At 38.7% G+C, this 18,239-nt stretch overlaps 2 protein-coding genes across 2 annotated transcripts; one reads left to right on the top strand and one right to left on the bottom strand.

The window, feature by feature from the left end:
• Window positions 1–568: 568 nt before the first annotated feature.
• LOC115214455 (arginine kinase Oct f 2-like) lies at window positions 569–1,606 on the bottom strand. The gene has a single exon (XM_029783652.1). It carries the CDS (start codon window positions 1,604–1,606, stop codon window positions 569–571), a length of 1,038 nt encoding a protein of 345 aa, XP_029639512.1.
• Window positions 1,607–13,453: 11,847 nt separating this feature from the next.
• LOC115214453 lies at window positions 13,454–14,296 on the top strand. Its single transcript, XM_029783651.1, has one exon. It carries the CDS (start codon window positions 13,454–13,456, stop codon window positions 14,294–14,296), a length of 843 nt encoding a protein of 280 aa, XP_029639511.1.
• Window positions 14,297–18,239: the final 3,943 nt, after the last annotated feature.

The following is an 18,239-nucleotide window of genomic DNA, read 5'->3' as shown; positions in this document are numbered from 1 at the left end:
TGGTACTACACTTAAGGCGGGGACTTCCAATTCTCGTTACTGATGAGGCATATTGTTGGTGTATAAAATAAGTTGTAGTTATGGATGACAATTATGATATACATTTTCTTTGCCATTACAAATCTAATGAATCACTAACAATTTGAGATAAAACTGGATGTAAGTTTCCAGCAAGTCGATTCTGCAATCAGAACCTCTTTTTTGCTTTGCTTCTAAAATCCCATTGGGAAAGACATGAGTACCAAAATTTGTAAATTATCTTTCCCGTTTCTTCATGTCCAATTTTCATATTGGTCAAAGTTTGAAAAGTAGGTTCTATTAGTTGTGCCCCATCTACCTATTAAATCAAGAAGCCTTAGTATTACAACTGCTTGATTAATGGCGTCTTAAATGAATATAAAAACTCATTTGAATTTTATAGAATTATAAATACAAATATTACGTAACTTGGCAATGTTCTAAGTTTCGAAGAACGTTCCAATCGCGTCGATTTTTTCTAATTAAAAAAAAAAAATCTGTCGTAAGTTTACCATTTTTTTACGCTTTCATATCTCAGTTTTGTTTTAATTTATTTATTGTCATCTTCAATATTTAATATTCGCACCGTTCCCATTGCAACAGAATTAACTGTTTCGAATTCCGTTGTTCCAATAACCCGCTTATTTATTATCTCACAAATCCAATACGAAGACATATTTTGAATGGGTTTGCATTCGAGGCAATATTTTTTACAGATTTCTAAAGAATCCGGTTTTAAATTTGGACGTGGAAGTTTAACAATTAAGCTTATGGTCATAGCAATTCCTAAATTACTGCAGCAAAAGTTTAAATAACCGAATGTACCTTGAGCAAACATAACTTTTTTCTCAAGGGACTGCATCATCCGAACCAACTTCTTGTAAGCATCAGCTAACCGAGGTCCTTTCTCGGAGCAGAATATACGTAGATGATCTTCTTCGTTTACCCAGCATACCAAATTTTTATCCAAGTTATAGTAAACACCTCTACCAGCTGGCCAATCATCGTAACAACCCGCTGCCTTTTTTAGTCTATTGGAATTGTCGAAATATATGTTCTCGTTGATAAGATGTTTGCGATCTTCCGGTGAAATACCAACATACGAAAAATAGCGCCCCATAAGATCTCCTTCTAGGTTAGTTAAAGCTTCCACGGCTAATTTCTCAATCTCTAAACGATCACCTTTGGTAAGAATTGGATGGTAACGGTAGCCATCGAAATTTCGACTGACATTAATATTAGAAGAAATTACTTTATCTTTTGTAGATTCTAAAGCGAATAAATTAAGAAGATTCGGATCTCCGTAATCTGCTGATGGGTGGGTAAAAGCAGTCATATTATGGTATGCTTTGATAATCGGTTCGAAAATTTCGGCAAATGTTGTGTAGGCATTTTGGTCACATGCATAGATTCCAATAGAAATATTGGGATATTTGCAACCTACTCGGATACAATCGTTTATTGTTCCTCCATATTTAGTCCTTTTGGATTTCAGATTTTCTAATTTTTCCGTATTGAGATGTATTTTTAGAAGAGAAGAACTTTGGGAACAGGATAGTTTTTTCCATAAATGGTTCAATTCCGACATTGGGAAACCCGAAAGATGAGATACGAAAGTACGCCCCTATACCCTTTGCTTTATCATTGCGATTTGTGAGTTTTCGGTAACATTTGTTAATTTGTAATAAGTAGAAATAAATTATGACGTCATGAAATATGATTCTGAATATGTTTACTTAAATCAAGGATCGGACAATGACAAGGGTCATCTCTTCTAACGAGAGTTGTATCTAATTTTGTTTATTAAACGAAGTTTTTACGTCAATAACAGAGGGCCTCACCACTCTCTCACAATCTACCTAGCTAACTTCTTGTCTTATCTAACACTTTATATGATCATATATATCTATCTATCCTCTCTTACATCTATGTTATATTCTGAGACAGGGGCCAGTAAAGTGACCATATACAAATCACCATGTTTGTTTATGTTTCAATGATAATGAGCTCCCAAAACAACCATAAAAATGAATCAACTAGGAAATCTCTGTGTGGTCGCTCTAACAGTTAGGAATAGCAGTCAAGTCTCTTTCAAATGGCACTACCGTCTTACGAAAACAATGCATTGGGTAATATACACTTTGCTTTGGATAGACTTCTCTTGGAACAACATTCTACCAACTCTGGTTTAATCACGACACTCTTTCTCTATATACTTCTGATAACGCCCATTCCTACACAGTTGTTCATTCCTTCCATACCTTGTGCATTAAGCGCCATTCACTTGCGCCTAGAAACCATACCTTGTGCATCCAAACACTATTCACTTACATCTAGATACTCCACCATGTGTATCTAAACGCTACTCACTTGCACCTAGACACCTTTCCTTGTGCATCCAAGAGCTGTTCATTTTCACCAAGACACCATACGCTAAATCTGTACTGACTCAACAAAGAGACCTCGTGGACATTTTCCAGTATAAGGTCACACTAATCTTATTCTCTTCCACAACATAAAGCTACTGTAGAAATAAACGACCGTACGTAAGGAGTTGGTGACAAAGGTCCCCTTTTGAACGCCGCACGGTCGTCCCTAACATAATAAGAAGCCAAATACATGATATAAAATACAGTGCCAAAGAAATTAATGAGGACAACAAACCGCTCTACTGTTTGAGAGAGAAGACTTTATTTACACAGTGTACAAAGTGAAAGTGTGTGAATGCTAGTGAAGTGTTGTGTATGAATACGTGCGACAAGTGTTGGTGTCTGTGTGTTCGTGTGTGCGACAGAAGGTACAGACAAAAGGTGTATGCACATAAAACAGAAATACAGAGCATAAGATAAGTCTCAGCATATTGAGTTAAGATAGAATTTGTTTACCAGTTCATGAGGTACACAATAGTAAGTTCTATAACAAGATGTTGTGGGTTACGTGACAGAGCCGGTTACTACACGTGTAGAAGTTGGGGCTATCATGCCGTGCCGAGTCTCTTGATATAGATAGGTCTTTAGGTAGACTGTTTTTCCCTGGTGAAAGATTCACACAAACAGCGTGAGTCAAATCTGGTCGGTGTTGATGTGTACATGCTGTTGAAGTCGACGGGGATGGAGACTGGATGCCAAGCAATCAGATGAGTGGACACAACAGGGTCAAACTAGCCAAAGATGGTTGTAATCTCAAACGAGATCATTCTTGTTGTGTCTCTCAAAGAGTGAGTATATCAATATCGCTACACTACAATCACTACACATATTAAGAAAATATTGTCGTATTCTCCACCTCCAACAAAATATGAACAGTACACAGCTAGGACCTTCATGATCGTATCAAATGCAAAGTTTTACCATTACTGAGGATCTTTCATGGCGAGCGCACATTCTCAGCAAAGTATAAGCTGCTTCTCAAGCATTGGGCTTTCTTTTTAGAACTAGAAAGTACTCCAGTCCCTCCACAGACACACACACACATACACACTCATTTACCCTCTACAAAATTCAAGTATGAACCATAATGAAGCACTATTTCCACATCTGAGACGGGCTTTTTATTTCACATGCCCCGCCACCACCACACCCACTCACATTCTAGACCACATCAAAAGGCAGAACACTCGGCCAGTTGGTATGAAATCACTCGTAAATACACTCCAACTTCCCACCTCACAAACCTGCTGTTTCCTCACTATGTACTTTTTACTGTACAAAAGTTGTCTGATCCTCAGAGCTAACTAGTCTCATGTCACTTACACTTAAGCTCACTTCCGACACGATAATATCACCTCTTCTTATCATCGATAGTTTCCACTTCAGAAAACCTCCCACAAACAACTACGCCCTGCCCTACCTTCTCAGATCGTTCACTCTTTGAAATTCCCACCCAGCATGTTTTTTTTATTTTTCTAATATTAGCCGGTGTACTCGACGTTGTCCGGGTGCGTTAGCTCGAAAAGGCTTAGAAACTAATAAAGCGATTAACACCCCTCTCCTCTAAGCACCTTTCACGCTTTATGGCAAGACTAACACCTAAGTAACTCTATAAGGGAATCGCACGTGTAATATTACAACAATTAAGTGAAAAAATAAAGCTACAAAAATTATAACAGCAATAACGTAGGACTGAAATATGGCGCCAGTACGGCAAGTCTACAAAACTTCCTTATAAACAACATTTTTAGTTTTCTCCTGGGGGATGAAGGCATGTAAACTGTTCCGACAACCCACTCTTGAGCAGCCAACGTACAGCTGACCGTGTGAAAAGCATGATTCGGCTAAGTAAAGTCCAACGACAGACAGCGACTGCCCCTGGGATTTATTAATGGACATGGCGTAACTGAGTCTAATCGGAATCTGCACTCTGCGAAAGTGAACGTTAAGTTAGCAGCCGAAGGTACAAGGGGAATTCGCAGTATGAAGACGTCTTAACCTTTACCACAGATGGTCATAATCGATGCTTCAATGACATTGGGAAGTAATTTTGTGATAACAAGGCGTGTACCGTTGCACAACGTCGATGGATTTAAATTCCTTATCAGCATAACAGGGCTACCTACTCGAAGAGTAAGAATATGTAGAGGTACATCTACAGGCTCCAAGGAATACAAAAATTCAGTGGGATAATCAACTACCTCATCCTGATTGGGAATGGTGTCTACTGACTTATAGACTGTCACGTCCCCAGGCAAACGCAATAAGAGACTGTTGTTGATTGCACTGACCGCAACGTTTTTAGGAGCCAAAATGGCAAGGCCAATCTAGATCTCTGTTGTGGACTTCTAGGCCTGGGAAGACCCAGTCCTGAAGACTCTGGATACTACTGGCTATTGTGCAAATGTTACTTATGTCAGCATCTTCATTTCCGTCTTTTGGAACTTCACCTTTGCCAAGAAGGAAAATGTCCCTCGCGAAATCTTCTGACAATGGGTCCTCATGGAGGCGCGCTCTCATGATGAATTCTAACTTTAAAGTAACAACATGACCCCATAGAGGCGAAGACTTAAGACACGCCATTACTTCATCCGCCCTTGTGCCTTTCGGAATCACTGGCAAGGCTTGTCTAAAGTTCTCAGATTGCAACACAGTGACACACCCAATCGGTTCATGGCTTTCTTTTATGTCTCGCAAAGTTCTATCTAATGCCAAACAATCCCAAACAATCCCAAACAATCAGGCGGCATTGTGCGAGCAATTGCCCGTTTTATGCGACGTTTTTGAAACGTTGCAAACGGGCGTTGGTGAACTTGCAAGGTTAAGGGGAAGCTTAAACGTAGAGTGTGCAGTCCTACTACCAGGGAGCAGAGTAGCAGCTATGCCTGAAGTCGCCACAGCTATTGCGATGCACTTTTGTAGCCTTACTTTTGCAAGAATGAGTCTAGTTACGAATGTTTTGCCTGTCCCGCCAGGAGCGTTAAGGAAGAAAACGCCACCTTTACGACCCTGGACTTCTTGAACGATAGTGTCGTAGGCGTGCTTCTGGTCAGGTAGCAGGAATATCTCATTGATCTGTACATATGTGGATAGTTCAGTAATGTAAGATGTTTCCCGAACAATCTCAGAAGGGAGATCATTTGAGGTAGGCTTTGCAGCGGTGGGGCAGTCCATAAGTGGTCATTACGTCACCGCCTAAAGCTAAAGTCTTGTTTTCAAACTCAATCAGCGCTAGGTTGTATATTGTATCGGTAAAACCTATATTTAAAGTAAGGAATTGAAGCTGAGCGGCTCGCCTAAAGTCCTCAGAGAGGTCATTCCTAAATCGAAGCTACAAAGAATACGGACTACTGGGTGCACAATTGTGCAGTATAACAGCAAAAAGTGTTCTAAGGTTTCCAAGCGATTTGGATACACAAGCTTCTGATAAGCAGGCTTGCCACTGCCCGTCATCTTTAAGAAGACCGCGCTGTTAACATGCCTCCTTGTATGTTGCAAAAACGTTTTCATCCACAGTTCTTAAATCCTGAAAGCAAATTGGTCCTGTTACTTCGTGTAGAAGAAGATGGAGATGAAAGCATTCAATCTGATTTGGGTGCACTGTATAAACGTACCCAAGGCAATCATTGAACTTAATACCTTCGTGCCCTTCAACAGTTTTATCTACCTTCCACGTCTTGTTCTAGGTGTAGTAGGATGGAACTTGTGGGTAAAGGAGTGTCCATGCAAAAGGATCAACCTGACAAAGTTTAGAAAACGCAGTAAGCGTAGTATCTGATGGAGCTTGTGCTACCTGCGCAGCAGCGGCTTCACTGAAATACACGCTTTGCCTGTTTTCCAGATGAACAGCAAGCTGGACAATGGCAGGATACCTTTCGTGCATTGGAAAACCGAAAATATGCCAAAACGCTTCATTGCTGCTTATGTACCGTGCAGCCTAGTATTGCATTACTTCATTGTGTTGGTTGATTCCTTGGAGGCCAAACATGGAGGCATTGGACCCTTTATTAACGTATTTGCGGATATTTGATTGATTTGATGGAGTTGCAAAATTTAACGTTTATATGCGCTTTAAATGTCTTTGAAAGAAGCGGACAGTAAGGTACTATCCATCTATTGTCAACTTCGAATTTCCCTATTGTTAAGCTTAAGCCTCCGTCGCATGGCTTCCTACACCTATACAGTGAGTACTTGTCTTGAGCAGTTTGAGTCTGAGACACGAATTTTGGGGGATAATTCTTTGAGTATACACCATTTATCAAGCAATCTTTCCTTGTGTAGGCAGGCCCACAAGGGCCATGGACCATATTAGACTTCACTATGCCATGGATTTCACTATCAATGTCCGGATCAGGTATTTCAGCGGAAATTAGCCTGTCTATGTCATTTGCATTTATTTTCTGACTTAACCACAGAAGTGTGTGTACATGAGGCATGCCCCTCTTTTACTACTCAACAGTGAACATGAAGCTTTTAACATGGCAAAATATTTGGCCATTGGTGAGGAGGTCCTTGAATTTAAGTAGTTTCAGTCTAAAAACTCTCGCAATGACATCAGGCCTATTATGGGCTTGTTGACCGGGCAGAAGACTCACTTGTATTTCATTCCCCTTGACATTACAAGTGAGGGTAATGAAAAGGTCGGACCCACCGTAGTGCCGAACGTAAACCATGGCGTCTTGCATATGTTCGTGCATGTATCGAGGACTACCAATAAAGGAAGACGGGAGTATGCACAACTGGCCTATCCTTCTCGGGGCAACAACGTTAACGATGCTATCTCTGAGATGGATGTACTTTTCAGTCCGTAGCTTAGCCTGATTCAACCGTATGTATTGTAAGCGCTGAGACTCAATCTTAACAGCATTGTCTACGACATGTTGAAAAAAGTCGCGAGAAAAGTGTAGGTGATTCAAACTGCTGTTTTTAACCATGTACCGATAGGTATAGTAAGCCATACATGTAACTGATTTGCTGTCACCAAAACCTGCCTCTGATAGGTTTTGCTGGGGAATGTTTAAGTGAAAACCGTCTTCACCATGAGTATGAAGTAGGGGATACTTAAGTGCGTCGTAGGACCTATGGGTTTCACAAATTCGTTGGAGCGCATCGTCTCGGCGGCACAAGACTATGTCCCTATTTTGGTGTTGTTCACCTCGAATAAGCACCGCAACCTCATTACATGAGTACTCGTTATAGCAGCGAGCGTGTTGCCCAGAAGACCTATGCCTATTTCTAACGCATACTTAAAACTGTGAACATAGCTGTTTGTTTCGTGAATCAACTCCTGGAGCTGACGTATTAAGGCTAGGTCGGTACCAGGTAAGAAGGACTGCTGTCTGGCAGCCTGGTTTGCGTAGTCGCCAACGAAGTAAAGTTGTAGAAACTGAGACAAGACAGTATTGATTGGCTGGAGAGAACCAAGCTTGTGATATATTTGTCCCTGAACTTTAAAAGACAGCATGAATTGTCCTTCTCTAATGATGTTAGACCCGAACGAAGTCATTTAGAAGGCACAGTTGTAGGCGCGAATGCGCTTAAGAAATTCGGTAGAGAAAGGCGAAACCCCAGTGAAAAGGTCAACCAAGAGACGGGGGGGGGTATCTTCTAATGAAGGTATTTTAATCTTACCATTTGAGCAGTACGTGCCTGGGGTTTCCCCGGGCCACTTTTTGGCCTGACAAAAATCGCAGATCCTACTCATTGTGCTAATTGTAATGTCCGACCTGCTGCTGTAGTCGCAACTGGGATCGTAAGTGAAAGCTTTTAATGACCAAAACTTACTTGAGGGCCCTTGAAGTTGCAAATGTTATATCCTCCGCCGTTTCCCCGAACATTTTTTCAAAATCAATTTATACTTAAAACCTCCCCAGACACATAAGCAGTGTGCATGTGAAGTTTATATTTACTTGTTTAAGCGTTGTATTGGATAAATTGAGAAAATAACTAAAATAGTTCAAATATTAAGAAATAAGCATACTCAATTTCATTTTTACCAAATAATTTACGAAGGAGGGAATGGGTTATTTCCTCTGGAAGCTTTAAAATAATTAAGTCCGCCGTTCAACTGCGCCCAAATGTTATTCCTCCGCCGTTTACCCGAACATTTTTTCAAAATCAATTTATACTTAAAATCTCCCCAGACACATAAGCAATGTGCGTGTGAGGTTTAAGAAAATTCAGTCGAGCCGTTTTGGCACAAAACGAGAACCCCCACCCCTACACATACATTTTCAGTTTTAATATGTATGATAGTTAACGACTTGCAAAATATTTAAACATAATATTTACAGCCTCAATTTTCATCGGTCGAAAGGCTTTTAAAGGTCCTTCCTCTACATGAAACCCGTAAAAGAAAAAAAATACAAAGAAAAATATGGCTGATCACTGCTGAAATGATCATAGATTACCTCGATCGAAACCAACCTGAGTTAAATCAACGTTGTCACCATCATCAACTGATGCAAAAACAACAATATGCTAATCCTTCTATTATTTGGTAGCTCATTCTTGGCTTAATAGAACAGAAGCAAGTTGTTTTATATTTACATCGGCTCATCCAATGAGGATGGATTATGTGAAATTGTGATATTCCTGTTTTTTAAATTTTGAACTTTCTACAGCGTGTAAAGTGAAAAACGGTCGCAATTTAGATTTTAAAAAGATTTCATAGAGTTATTTAAACAAATTGATTTTCAGATCATGGTTGATAGCAACCTTAGTGTAATAAAATTTTTGGCCGTTATTTTAAATTTGATACTCGTAGATTCTAACTTGCAGAGAACTAAAGTAAAAATTGTACTCTATCCATAAGAATACGAAACATCCACCAGCAATTTTACAAAACTTATTACCCAACTTCATTAAAGGTGTAAATTTATTAAAGGCGAGACTTTTTTCAAAGGTACTTCTCCTTATTTTAACTACGTAATAGCGATTTCAGGGACAAAAGCCACATAAGGAATTGTATAAATTTTACTGGAGCGTATATATGTCATGAAACCGTCTATGGTTTTATTCTTATAACAGGATGAGAGTTTAGAAACACTGGAGAGGTGTCCGATTTGATCCTGTCACTTACAAGTTGAAGAAACGGAATCAAAGTCAGGCTGTCTACAATAACAACAAAGTAGTTTATTCTGTGGTTCACAGGTAAAAACATATACACATGTATTTCTTATGGGGAAACTGGTAGCCGAGTCCACAGGACTGTTTACAATGTTCACTCGTGTGAGCCAAGAGAATACGGTGTTCGTTGAGAGAAGTCGAGCCACGTCCGATTGCTAGCGCTGCTCTGCCAGAAAGACCGATTCAGTGGTTACGCTTTCAGGTTGCAGTTCCTGCGCATGCGCATGAGGAAACTTCCGGTGGCCAACTGGAAGTAATCCAATTCTGCGCATGTGCGCTGAAACTTACATAGTAGCGTCACTATATTCTCCTTTCAGTTTAGATGCTCACATTGCTAGAGACTTCTTAAATATAATTTCTCTTTCTGAAAAGTAATGAATATTCTAAGCCTTTTAATCGAATTACAGTTAGATATGTTGATACTTGTGGGATCTTCGCATGTCCCATCACCAAATTCTATACGAAAAATCTTTTCACCACAAATATCACCAATTTCTCATCCACTTTTAACTGCAACATTCTAAGCAGTAGTCTTGTTTAACGGCATAACTGTTTAGAAAGTTTTGGTGTATTATGCCAATGTTTCTCTTCGTAATAGTATCGTATATAATCCTTCTTGTAATAATAATCCTGCTTGTACTCGTATGTCATGACACTTTTGTAGTAAGCAGATTTAACAAAAGAAGTAAAATACTTAAAACAAGTTTTTTTAAATGTTACTAACAGCTAGCCATTCATAAATTAATTCCTTAGCTATATTAAATGACAATTTCTAACGATGCAGAAAGCTGAAAATGCCCTTTATATATTTCGGGCGTAAAGGCCTATCTTCAGAAGGATACATACAAAATAATGTGTCCACATCGGCGTAGTTGGAGATGGTGGTAAGTATCGTGGTAGTAGTCGGTTTTGACGTTTTAACAGATAAATGAATATCCAAAAAAAAAAAAAAAGCTAGCATTGGAAGCTAGTGTAGCAATATTGTTTTCTTCATTGCTATCTTCACTGTTTGAGAAAAGTATTAAGAATGATCTCGTTTGAGATTACAAACATCTTTGGCTAGTTTAACGTTGTTGTAACCACTAACCTGATTGGTTGACATGTGACACGAGTGGTTTCTACATAGTTCGCGCCATTGGTTGACATGTGACACGAGTGGTCTCTACATAGTTCGCGCCACTGGTTGACATGTGACGCGGTTTGTCTCTACATATTTCGCGCCATTGTTCCAGGCCGACCAATCGCGGCCTTTGGTTAAGATTCCATTTCTGAAGTTCGTTTGAGCCAACCAAACGGTATATAAAGGAGTGTTTTCAGACACCTTTCGTCTTTGGTTTCTAGTCCTTGTGAGGACTAAACCTCTGACCACACAGAGCATACTCAACCATGTTCCAGTTCGAAAGGCAGGCGACCACCAAGCAAAACTATCTACGAAGATTTAACTTGTACATAAGATGGCTACATATTCAACTCATACTGTTAGTGTGAAAATCTCACCACGGAAAAACAGTTGCAGAATATCTATATCAAGAGAAAAATAACCAAGCAGAACATATAATTAAGACGCTGCAAAAACCAAGCGACAGACACGACGTCATCGCCAACATCGTCTCTATCTACGAAGATTTCACTTGTACACAAGATAACTACAGATTCAGCTCAAGCGGTTAGGTGAAAATCTAACCACGGGAAAACGGCTACAGTGAATATATCTGAAAGAATATCCGTATCAAGAGAAAGATAAACACAAGTGATTCAACTAATCTCAGCTCCGAGACACATCTTGATATTGAACTCTTACACTTCGTGTACCTCATAAACAGTAAATCAATTACCTGTCTTTAGTTTTAGTTCTTGTAAGAACTGGTTTCAGAGACAGCGCTGCGCAACCAAATGATATACGATTGTTCCTGCTACAACTAGCTACGACGCTAATGTACACTCAACACAAGAAGCCTACTATCTTCGCCGCCTCCACCATCAGGTACTTTCTATGTCAACCGCATGCACCCTGATTTTTCTGCCACACACACGAACACACAGACAGAAACACGTGTTGCATGCACACATGCACACACGCACTTGCTAGCACTCACAACCTTCTAACCTTAACACCATTGTAAATAAAATATTATCTACCTCTCAAACAGAAGACTTGTAGTCAATCCACTTATGTTCTTTGTTATTGTATGTATTTATGGCTTGTAATAATTCCTTAAGAATGGGACCGCGTGCGATTGTATTTCCTACACGATACGACCACATGTGATCCTATTTCTTATACTAGCATTGGGAACGTTCCCACTCAATAATGATGATAACGACGACGATGATGATGATTTCCCAATCCAAACAGACCAGATGCTTGAGCCCAACAAGCCGGATCTAGTGGATAAGGTGAACCTCATGCGCTCTATAATTGATGATATATTCCCCTTGGACCCACGAACAGTTAAGAAGAAATGCAAAAAAAAAAATAGACATATACAATCCTCTTAAATACGAGATAGCTCGATTGTGGAAAGATAGCGTCAGTTATTTAATGGGTCCCTGGGAACATTATCAAAAGACATCATGAGGAATATAAAAGACATTCCATCTTTGTCAAGAATATTATTCGATATATATTTCTTTAGCATTTTTAAGGCGGCGAGCAGGCAGAATCGTTAGCACGCCGGGTGAAATGTGTAGCCGTATTTCCTCTGTCGCGCATGTGTTCGTGGTAAAAATTGCTGTTTCTTGGTATTAATATTGTTAATAACTGCTGTTTCTAATGTAGCGTGGCTGTTTCAGCCACTTTGTTATATGACTATAGCGATATCTAATATCTTCACTGTGTGAACGGCAAAGCAGAAATAATCTCGTTTGAGCTTACAACCATCTTTGGCCAACTTGTTCTTTTTCTAAACACTAACTTGATTGGTTGACGTGTGACACGAGGGTCCCTGCGTAGTCCGCGCCACTGGTGGACATGTGACACGAGGGTCCCTGCGTAGTTCGCGCCACTGGTGGACATGTGACACGAGGGTCCCTGCGTAGTCCGCGCCACTGGTTGACACGTGACGCGAATTGTCTCGACTTATTTTCGCGCCAATCGCGAATCAACCAATCAAGACCTTCGGTTAAAATTCCATTTTCTGGAGTTCGGTGAGCCAACCAAATAGTATATAAACCAGTTTTCACAGGCATTTTTGTCTTGAGTTCTAGTTCTTCTAAGAACTAACTTAGACCACCTACTGCTCAACTTAGAGATATGCGATTGTTTCTGCTTGCTGCTCAACTTAGAGATAGGCGATTGTTTCTGCTACTGCTTGTGCTATACTGATACAAACAACATGAACTGTAAACCGAGTTCCGTGGTTAATCCTATGGTCAGTACCTTTTATGCCTCACGAACACACAGACACAAAACATGCTAACACTTACAAACTCCCAACATTAGCATGATCGTAAAATATGTAAATAAATAATATTTATCTACCAACAGAAGACTTGTGTCAATTCACTTATGTCCTATTGTCGTTGTATGTATTTTATGGCTTGTAATGATTTCGTTAAGAGTAGAGCCGCATGCGACCGTATTCCCAGCACGATACGACCGCATGTGATCTTACTTCTTACACTGGTGACCCCACGCAGCCATTCTGATATACTACACAGCCGATGATAAACATAAGTACAGAATTGTGGCATGAATATTTTATTAACAAGCATTTAAAAGTTGAAACAAGAAGAATGCTGAAGAAGAAACTTTAGGAAAGAAAATTTTAGCTGCACTTTCTAGCAATATAAGAATATTTCGAGCTGTTAAAAGCTCAACAACATAACAAAGGAAAAAGAAAAAAAATTTTTTTCTTTTGAGAAAATATCCATACATAATGGAGCACAATATAAGAGAATTTGAGACGTCATATTTCGATAGAAATTACACACAAGCTTCTGTGAATGTATTAAATTGTCCTCCGTGGACTGGAGACACCGCAATTTGGTTAACACAACTGGAGGCAAGCTTTAAAGCTAATAAAATTGCAAGTGAAGAGCAAAAATACAATATAATGCTTAGCAATTTACCTCCACCTGTAAGTAATGAAATTCGAGATTTGCTACTAAGCCCGATAGAACCAGTTTCCTATTCTTCAATTAAAGAGGAAATATTGAAACGAACATCAAATTCTAAACAAAAAGAGTTTGCGAAGTTATTCAACAATGAAGAGTTGGGTAATAAAAAACCCACACAACTTCTCCGAAGAATGAATGAGCTTCTGAGAGATCAGCAGATAGAAGAATCTTATCTCAAGGAAGTGTTTTTCAATAAATTGCCTCATAAAACTCAAACCTTGCTTTCGGCCGTAAAAAACCAAAACTCCATTAAACAGTTGGCAGATTTAGCAGACGGTATTCTGGAACTATCGTCCAAAGAAACTGTAAATGCAATACCTTCTATTTCGAATGAAATACAGGAATTAAAAAGTTGTTATGAAAAACAATTTGAATTATTGACAAAAAAAATTGAGAGTTTGCAACTCGAAAGGAACAGTCGCCCGGCTCAACAACAAAATGCAAGATGGCGCAGGAAATCGAGGAGCCCTAGTTTAAAAAGAAACGCCATCTGTTGGTACCATGCTAAATATGGAGACAAGTCATTCAAATGTATTAAACCTTGTGCATTTGATTTCCTTATTAAAAAAAAAAGGAAAATTCGGGAAACTTCTAAACCATAGATTGGATGCGACGAAGTCTGTGGGTAACATTGTAAAAAGTCGCATGTTTTTCGTATACGACTTAACATCAAAAGAAAGATTTCTCGTGGATACAGAAGCAGCATGTTCGATATGGCCTGTAAGGCTCTTAAAACAGAAAACCAAACCCGTGTATATGACTCTTCAGGCGGTGAATCAGTCTGAAATTCAAACGTTTGGAGAGATCAGGTTAACGCTGGACATAAATTTGCGAAGAGAATACAAATGGGTATTCATAGTAGCAGATTTACCATATCCAATATTAGGAGTGGATTTTTTGGCGCACTATCATTTAATGGTAGACGTGAACAAACAAAAATTAATAGATACACAAACTTCCCTAAAAATTCAGGGAATGAGATGCAGAAGAGCAACAATCAGTCCACTATATTTCATAGCGTCCACAGAAAATAAGTACCACAAGATTTTGGAAAACTATCCACAAATCACGAAGCAGTTAACTCTGAATACCACGTGTACGCATTCAGTGACACATCACATCATCACACAAGGACCACCGAGTTTTTCTAAGCCAAGGAGATTATCGCCGGAGAAATTGAAGGTAGCTAAGGCGGAATTTCGGCATATGATGGATTTGGGTATAATCCGTCCTTCTAGTAGTAGCTGGTCAACACCATTAGTAATGGTAAAGAAAAACCTTATCGACTGGCGACCTTGTGGAGATTTCAGACAACTGAATGCGAAAAAAAAGCCTGACAAATATCCAATACCCCACATAATGGATTTTGCGACTTCCTTGAGTGGTTGTACCATTTTTTCAAAGATAGATTTAGTCAGGGCATACAACCAAATTCCTGTGGCAGAAAACGATATACCGAAGACAGCCATTACCACTCCATTTGGTTTGTTTGAATTTCTTCGCATGCCCTTCGGATTGAGGAATGCGGCAAATACTTTTCAAAGGTTCATGGATGAAGTAACACGAGATTTACCTTTCGTGTTTGCTTATATAGACGATATTCTCATCGCTAGTCCATCGGAAGAAACACATGAAGAGCATTTAAAAAAAATCTTCGAAAGATTAACAAAATTTGGAATTGTGATAAACCCATCGAAATGTGTTTTTGGCGAAACGACCATATCCTTTTTGGGTCATCTTATCGATAAAGATGGAATTCTCCCATTACCAGAGAAAGTGGAAGCAATAAAAAAACTTCCCAGTACCAAATAATTTAAAGAAGCTCAGAGGATTTTTAGGGATTGTCAATTTTTACAGAAAGTTCATTCCTAAAGTCACGGAAACCCTATATCCCTTAACTGAGCTATTGAAAAATAGAAAGAAAAAAAAACGAAGCCATAACCTTACAAGAACAGGAATTACAAGCCTTTCAAGGAATCAAAGAGAAGCTGTGTAAAGTAACGCTTTTAAACCACCCGGTTCCTGAAGCGAAATTATCATTGATGGTTGATGCTTCCGATGTTGGAATCGGTGGGGTTCTACAGCAATTTCATTGTGATTCCTGGCAACCATTGGCATTTTTTTCAAAAAAATTCAAGGCACCAGAAACTAAATACAGTGTGTTCGGCAGAGAATTGTTGGCAGCTTATTTGTCAATCAAACATTTCAGACACCTTCTTGAAGGTAGGTCATTTACTTTATTCACTGACCATAAACCGTTAACATATGCGTTGAAAAATTCTTCCGAAAAATATTCTCCTAGAGAAATTAGACACCTTGATTTTATTTCACAGTTTACTGTGGATATACGTTTTATCAAGGGAGAAAAATATAGCAGCAGATGCACTTTCTCGAATAAATGTAGACACATTAAGCTCAATAAGCACAATAAATTTGGAAGAAATGTCTAAGGATCAAGTTGCAGATAAAGAATTTTCTTCATATAAAAATTCCGATTCAACTGCTTTAAAATTTAAAATGTTGCTGATACATTCATGTAATTCACATATTTGGTGTGATATTTCTACAGGTTTTTCGAGACCATTTGTGCCTGAAAAGCATAGAAAAAATGTTTTTTCTAGCCTACATAATTTATCTCATCCAGGTATAGAAGCTTCGTTGAAGTTAGTATCAAACCGTTTTGTTTGGCCTGGTATGAATAAGGATATTTGTTCGTGGGTCAAAGCATGTATGCAATGTCAGAAATCTAAAGTGCAGCGGCACATCAAAGCACCGTTAGGCACATTTGCAAATCCGGATGCGAGATTCCAACACATCCACATCGATATAGTGGGACCCTTGCCTCCATGCGAGGATAATATGTATTTGTTGACGTGTGTAGACCGTTTTTCCAGATGGCCCGAGGCTTATCTGATAAAGGATGTATCTGCAGTAAATATAGCAAAAACTTTGTTTACCAATTGGATGTCTAGATTCGGCATTCCAAATACAGTGACAACAGATCGTGGTAGACAATTTGAGTCTAGCTTATTCGCAGAATTCAATAAATTGTTGGGAATTAATAGAATTCGTACAACTTCATATCACCCACAATCTAACGGAATGGTAGAAAGGTTCCATAGACAGTTGAAAGCTTCATTACGAACTTATTCTAATTCTAACGATTGGCTAGAGGCATTGCCAGTGGTATTGTTGTGAATTAGAAGTGCGGTTAAAGAAACTATACAGTATTCTCCGGCTGAACTTTTGTACGGAACAACGTTAACTTTACCTGCTCAAATGTTCGAAGAAACTAATTTTTTCGACGGAGATGTTAATGACTGTGTAACTCGTCTAAAAAGATTTCTTACGGATATTCCTTCTTGTACAAGAAAATTGCAAAATGTTAAAAGTTTTCTTCTTTCGGATATAAAATCTTGGACACATGTGTATGTCCGTAACGATGCAGCTCATAATTCGCTGAAATATAAATACACCGGACCTTTTAAAGTCTTGTCGGTTACAGACAAAACTATGACTCTGGAGATGAATGGAAAGAAAGAAATTGTCAGTGTCGACAGAGTAAAAAAAGCTTATTTCGACCATTATCCATGTCATGAAACCAGAGATATGAGCAACACACATCAACACAACTTGAAACAAAAAAATGATATAGATAACAACAAATCCGATTTTGAGGGAAAAGCGAAATCGATTCTAAAATCACCTACAAATGTAAAAAAAACTATAAGTGGTAGAACTGTACACTTTCCCAAAAAATTTTCTCAGTTTGTTTGAAGATATATTCTTTAAAAAAAAAAAGAATTTAAAAAATTTTTATCCATGGATTATATATATATATATAAAAAAGAGACAGATTTGATTTATATTCATGGATTATTTAACAAAAAAAAAAAAAAACATTATTTTTTTTTTCAGTAAAAGGAGAAAAACAATGTAAGCGGAAAGATTAAATTCATATGTTTTAACCTTGTAAATGCATTTGTGTATATATATATAAAGAAAAAAGTACATATGTATAACTAATTTCGTTCGTAAAATTGTAACAATTTTTCTGGTGAGAGGCTGATGTAGCGTGGCAGTTTCAGCCACTTTGTTATATGACTATAGCGATATCTAATATCTTCACTGTGTGAACGGCAAAGCAGAAATAATCTCGTTTGAGCTTACAACCATCTTTGGCCAACTTGTTCTTTTTCTAAACACTAACTTGATTGGTTGACGTGTGACACGAGGGTTCCTGCGTAGTTCGCGCCACTGGTTGACACGTGACGCGAATTGTCTCGACTTATTTTCGCGCCAATCGCGAATCAACCAATCAAGACCTTCGGTTAAAATTCCATTTTCTGGAGTTCGGTGAGCCAACCAAATAGTATATAAACCAGTTTTCACAGGCATTTTTGTCTTGAGTTCTAGTTCTTCTAAGAACTAACTTAGACCACCTACTGCTCAACTTAGAGATATGCGATTGTTTCTGCTTGCTGCTCAACTTAGAGATAGGCGATTGTTTCTGCTACTGCTTGTGCTATACTGATACAAACAACA

Source organism: Octopus sinensis, linkage group LG7 (genome assembly GCF_006345805.1).
Source record: "Octopus sinensis linkage group LG7, ASM634580v1, whole genome shotgun sequence".
Lineage (NCBI taxonomy): Eukaryota > Metazoa > Mollusca > Cephalopoda > Octopoda > Octopodidae > Octopus > Octopus sinensis.
Note: the sequence above shows the minus strand (reverse complement) of the source record. Positions and strands in the feature narration are given on the sequence as shown.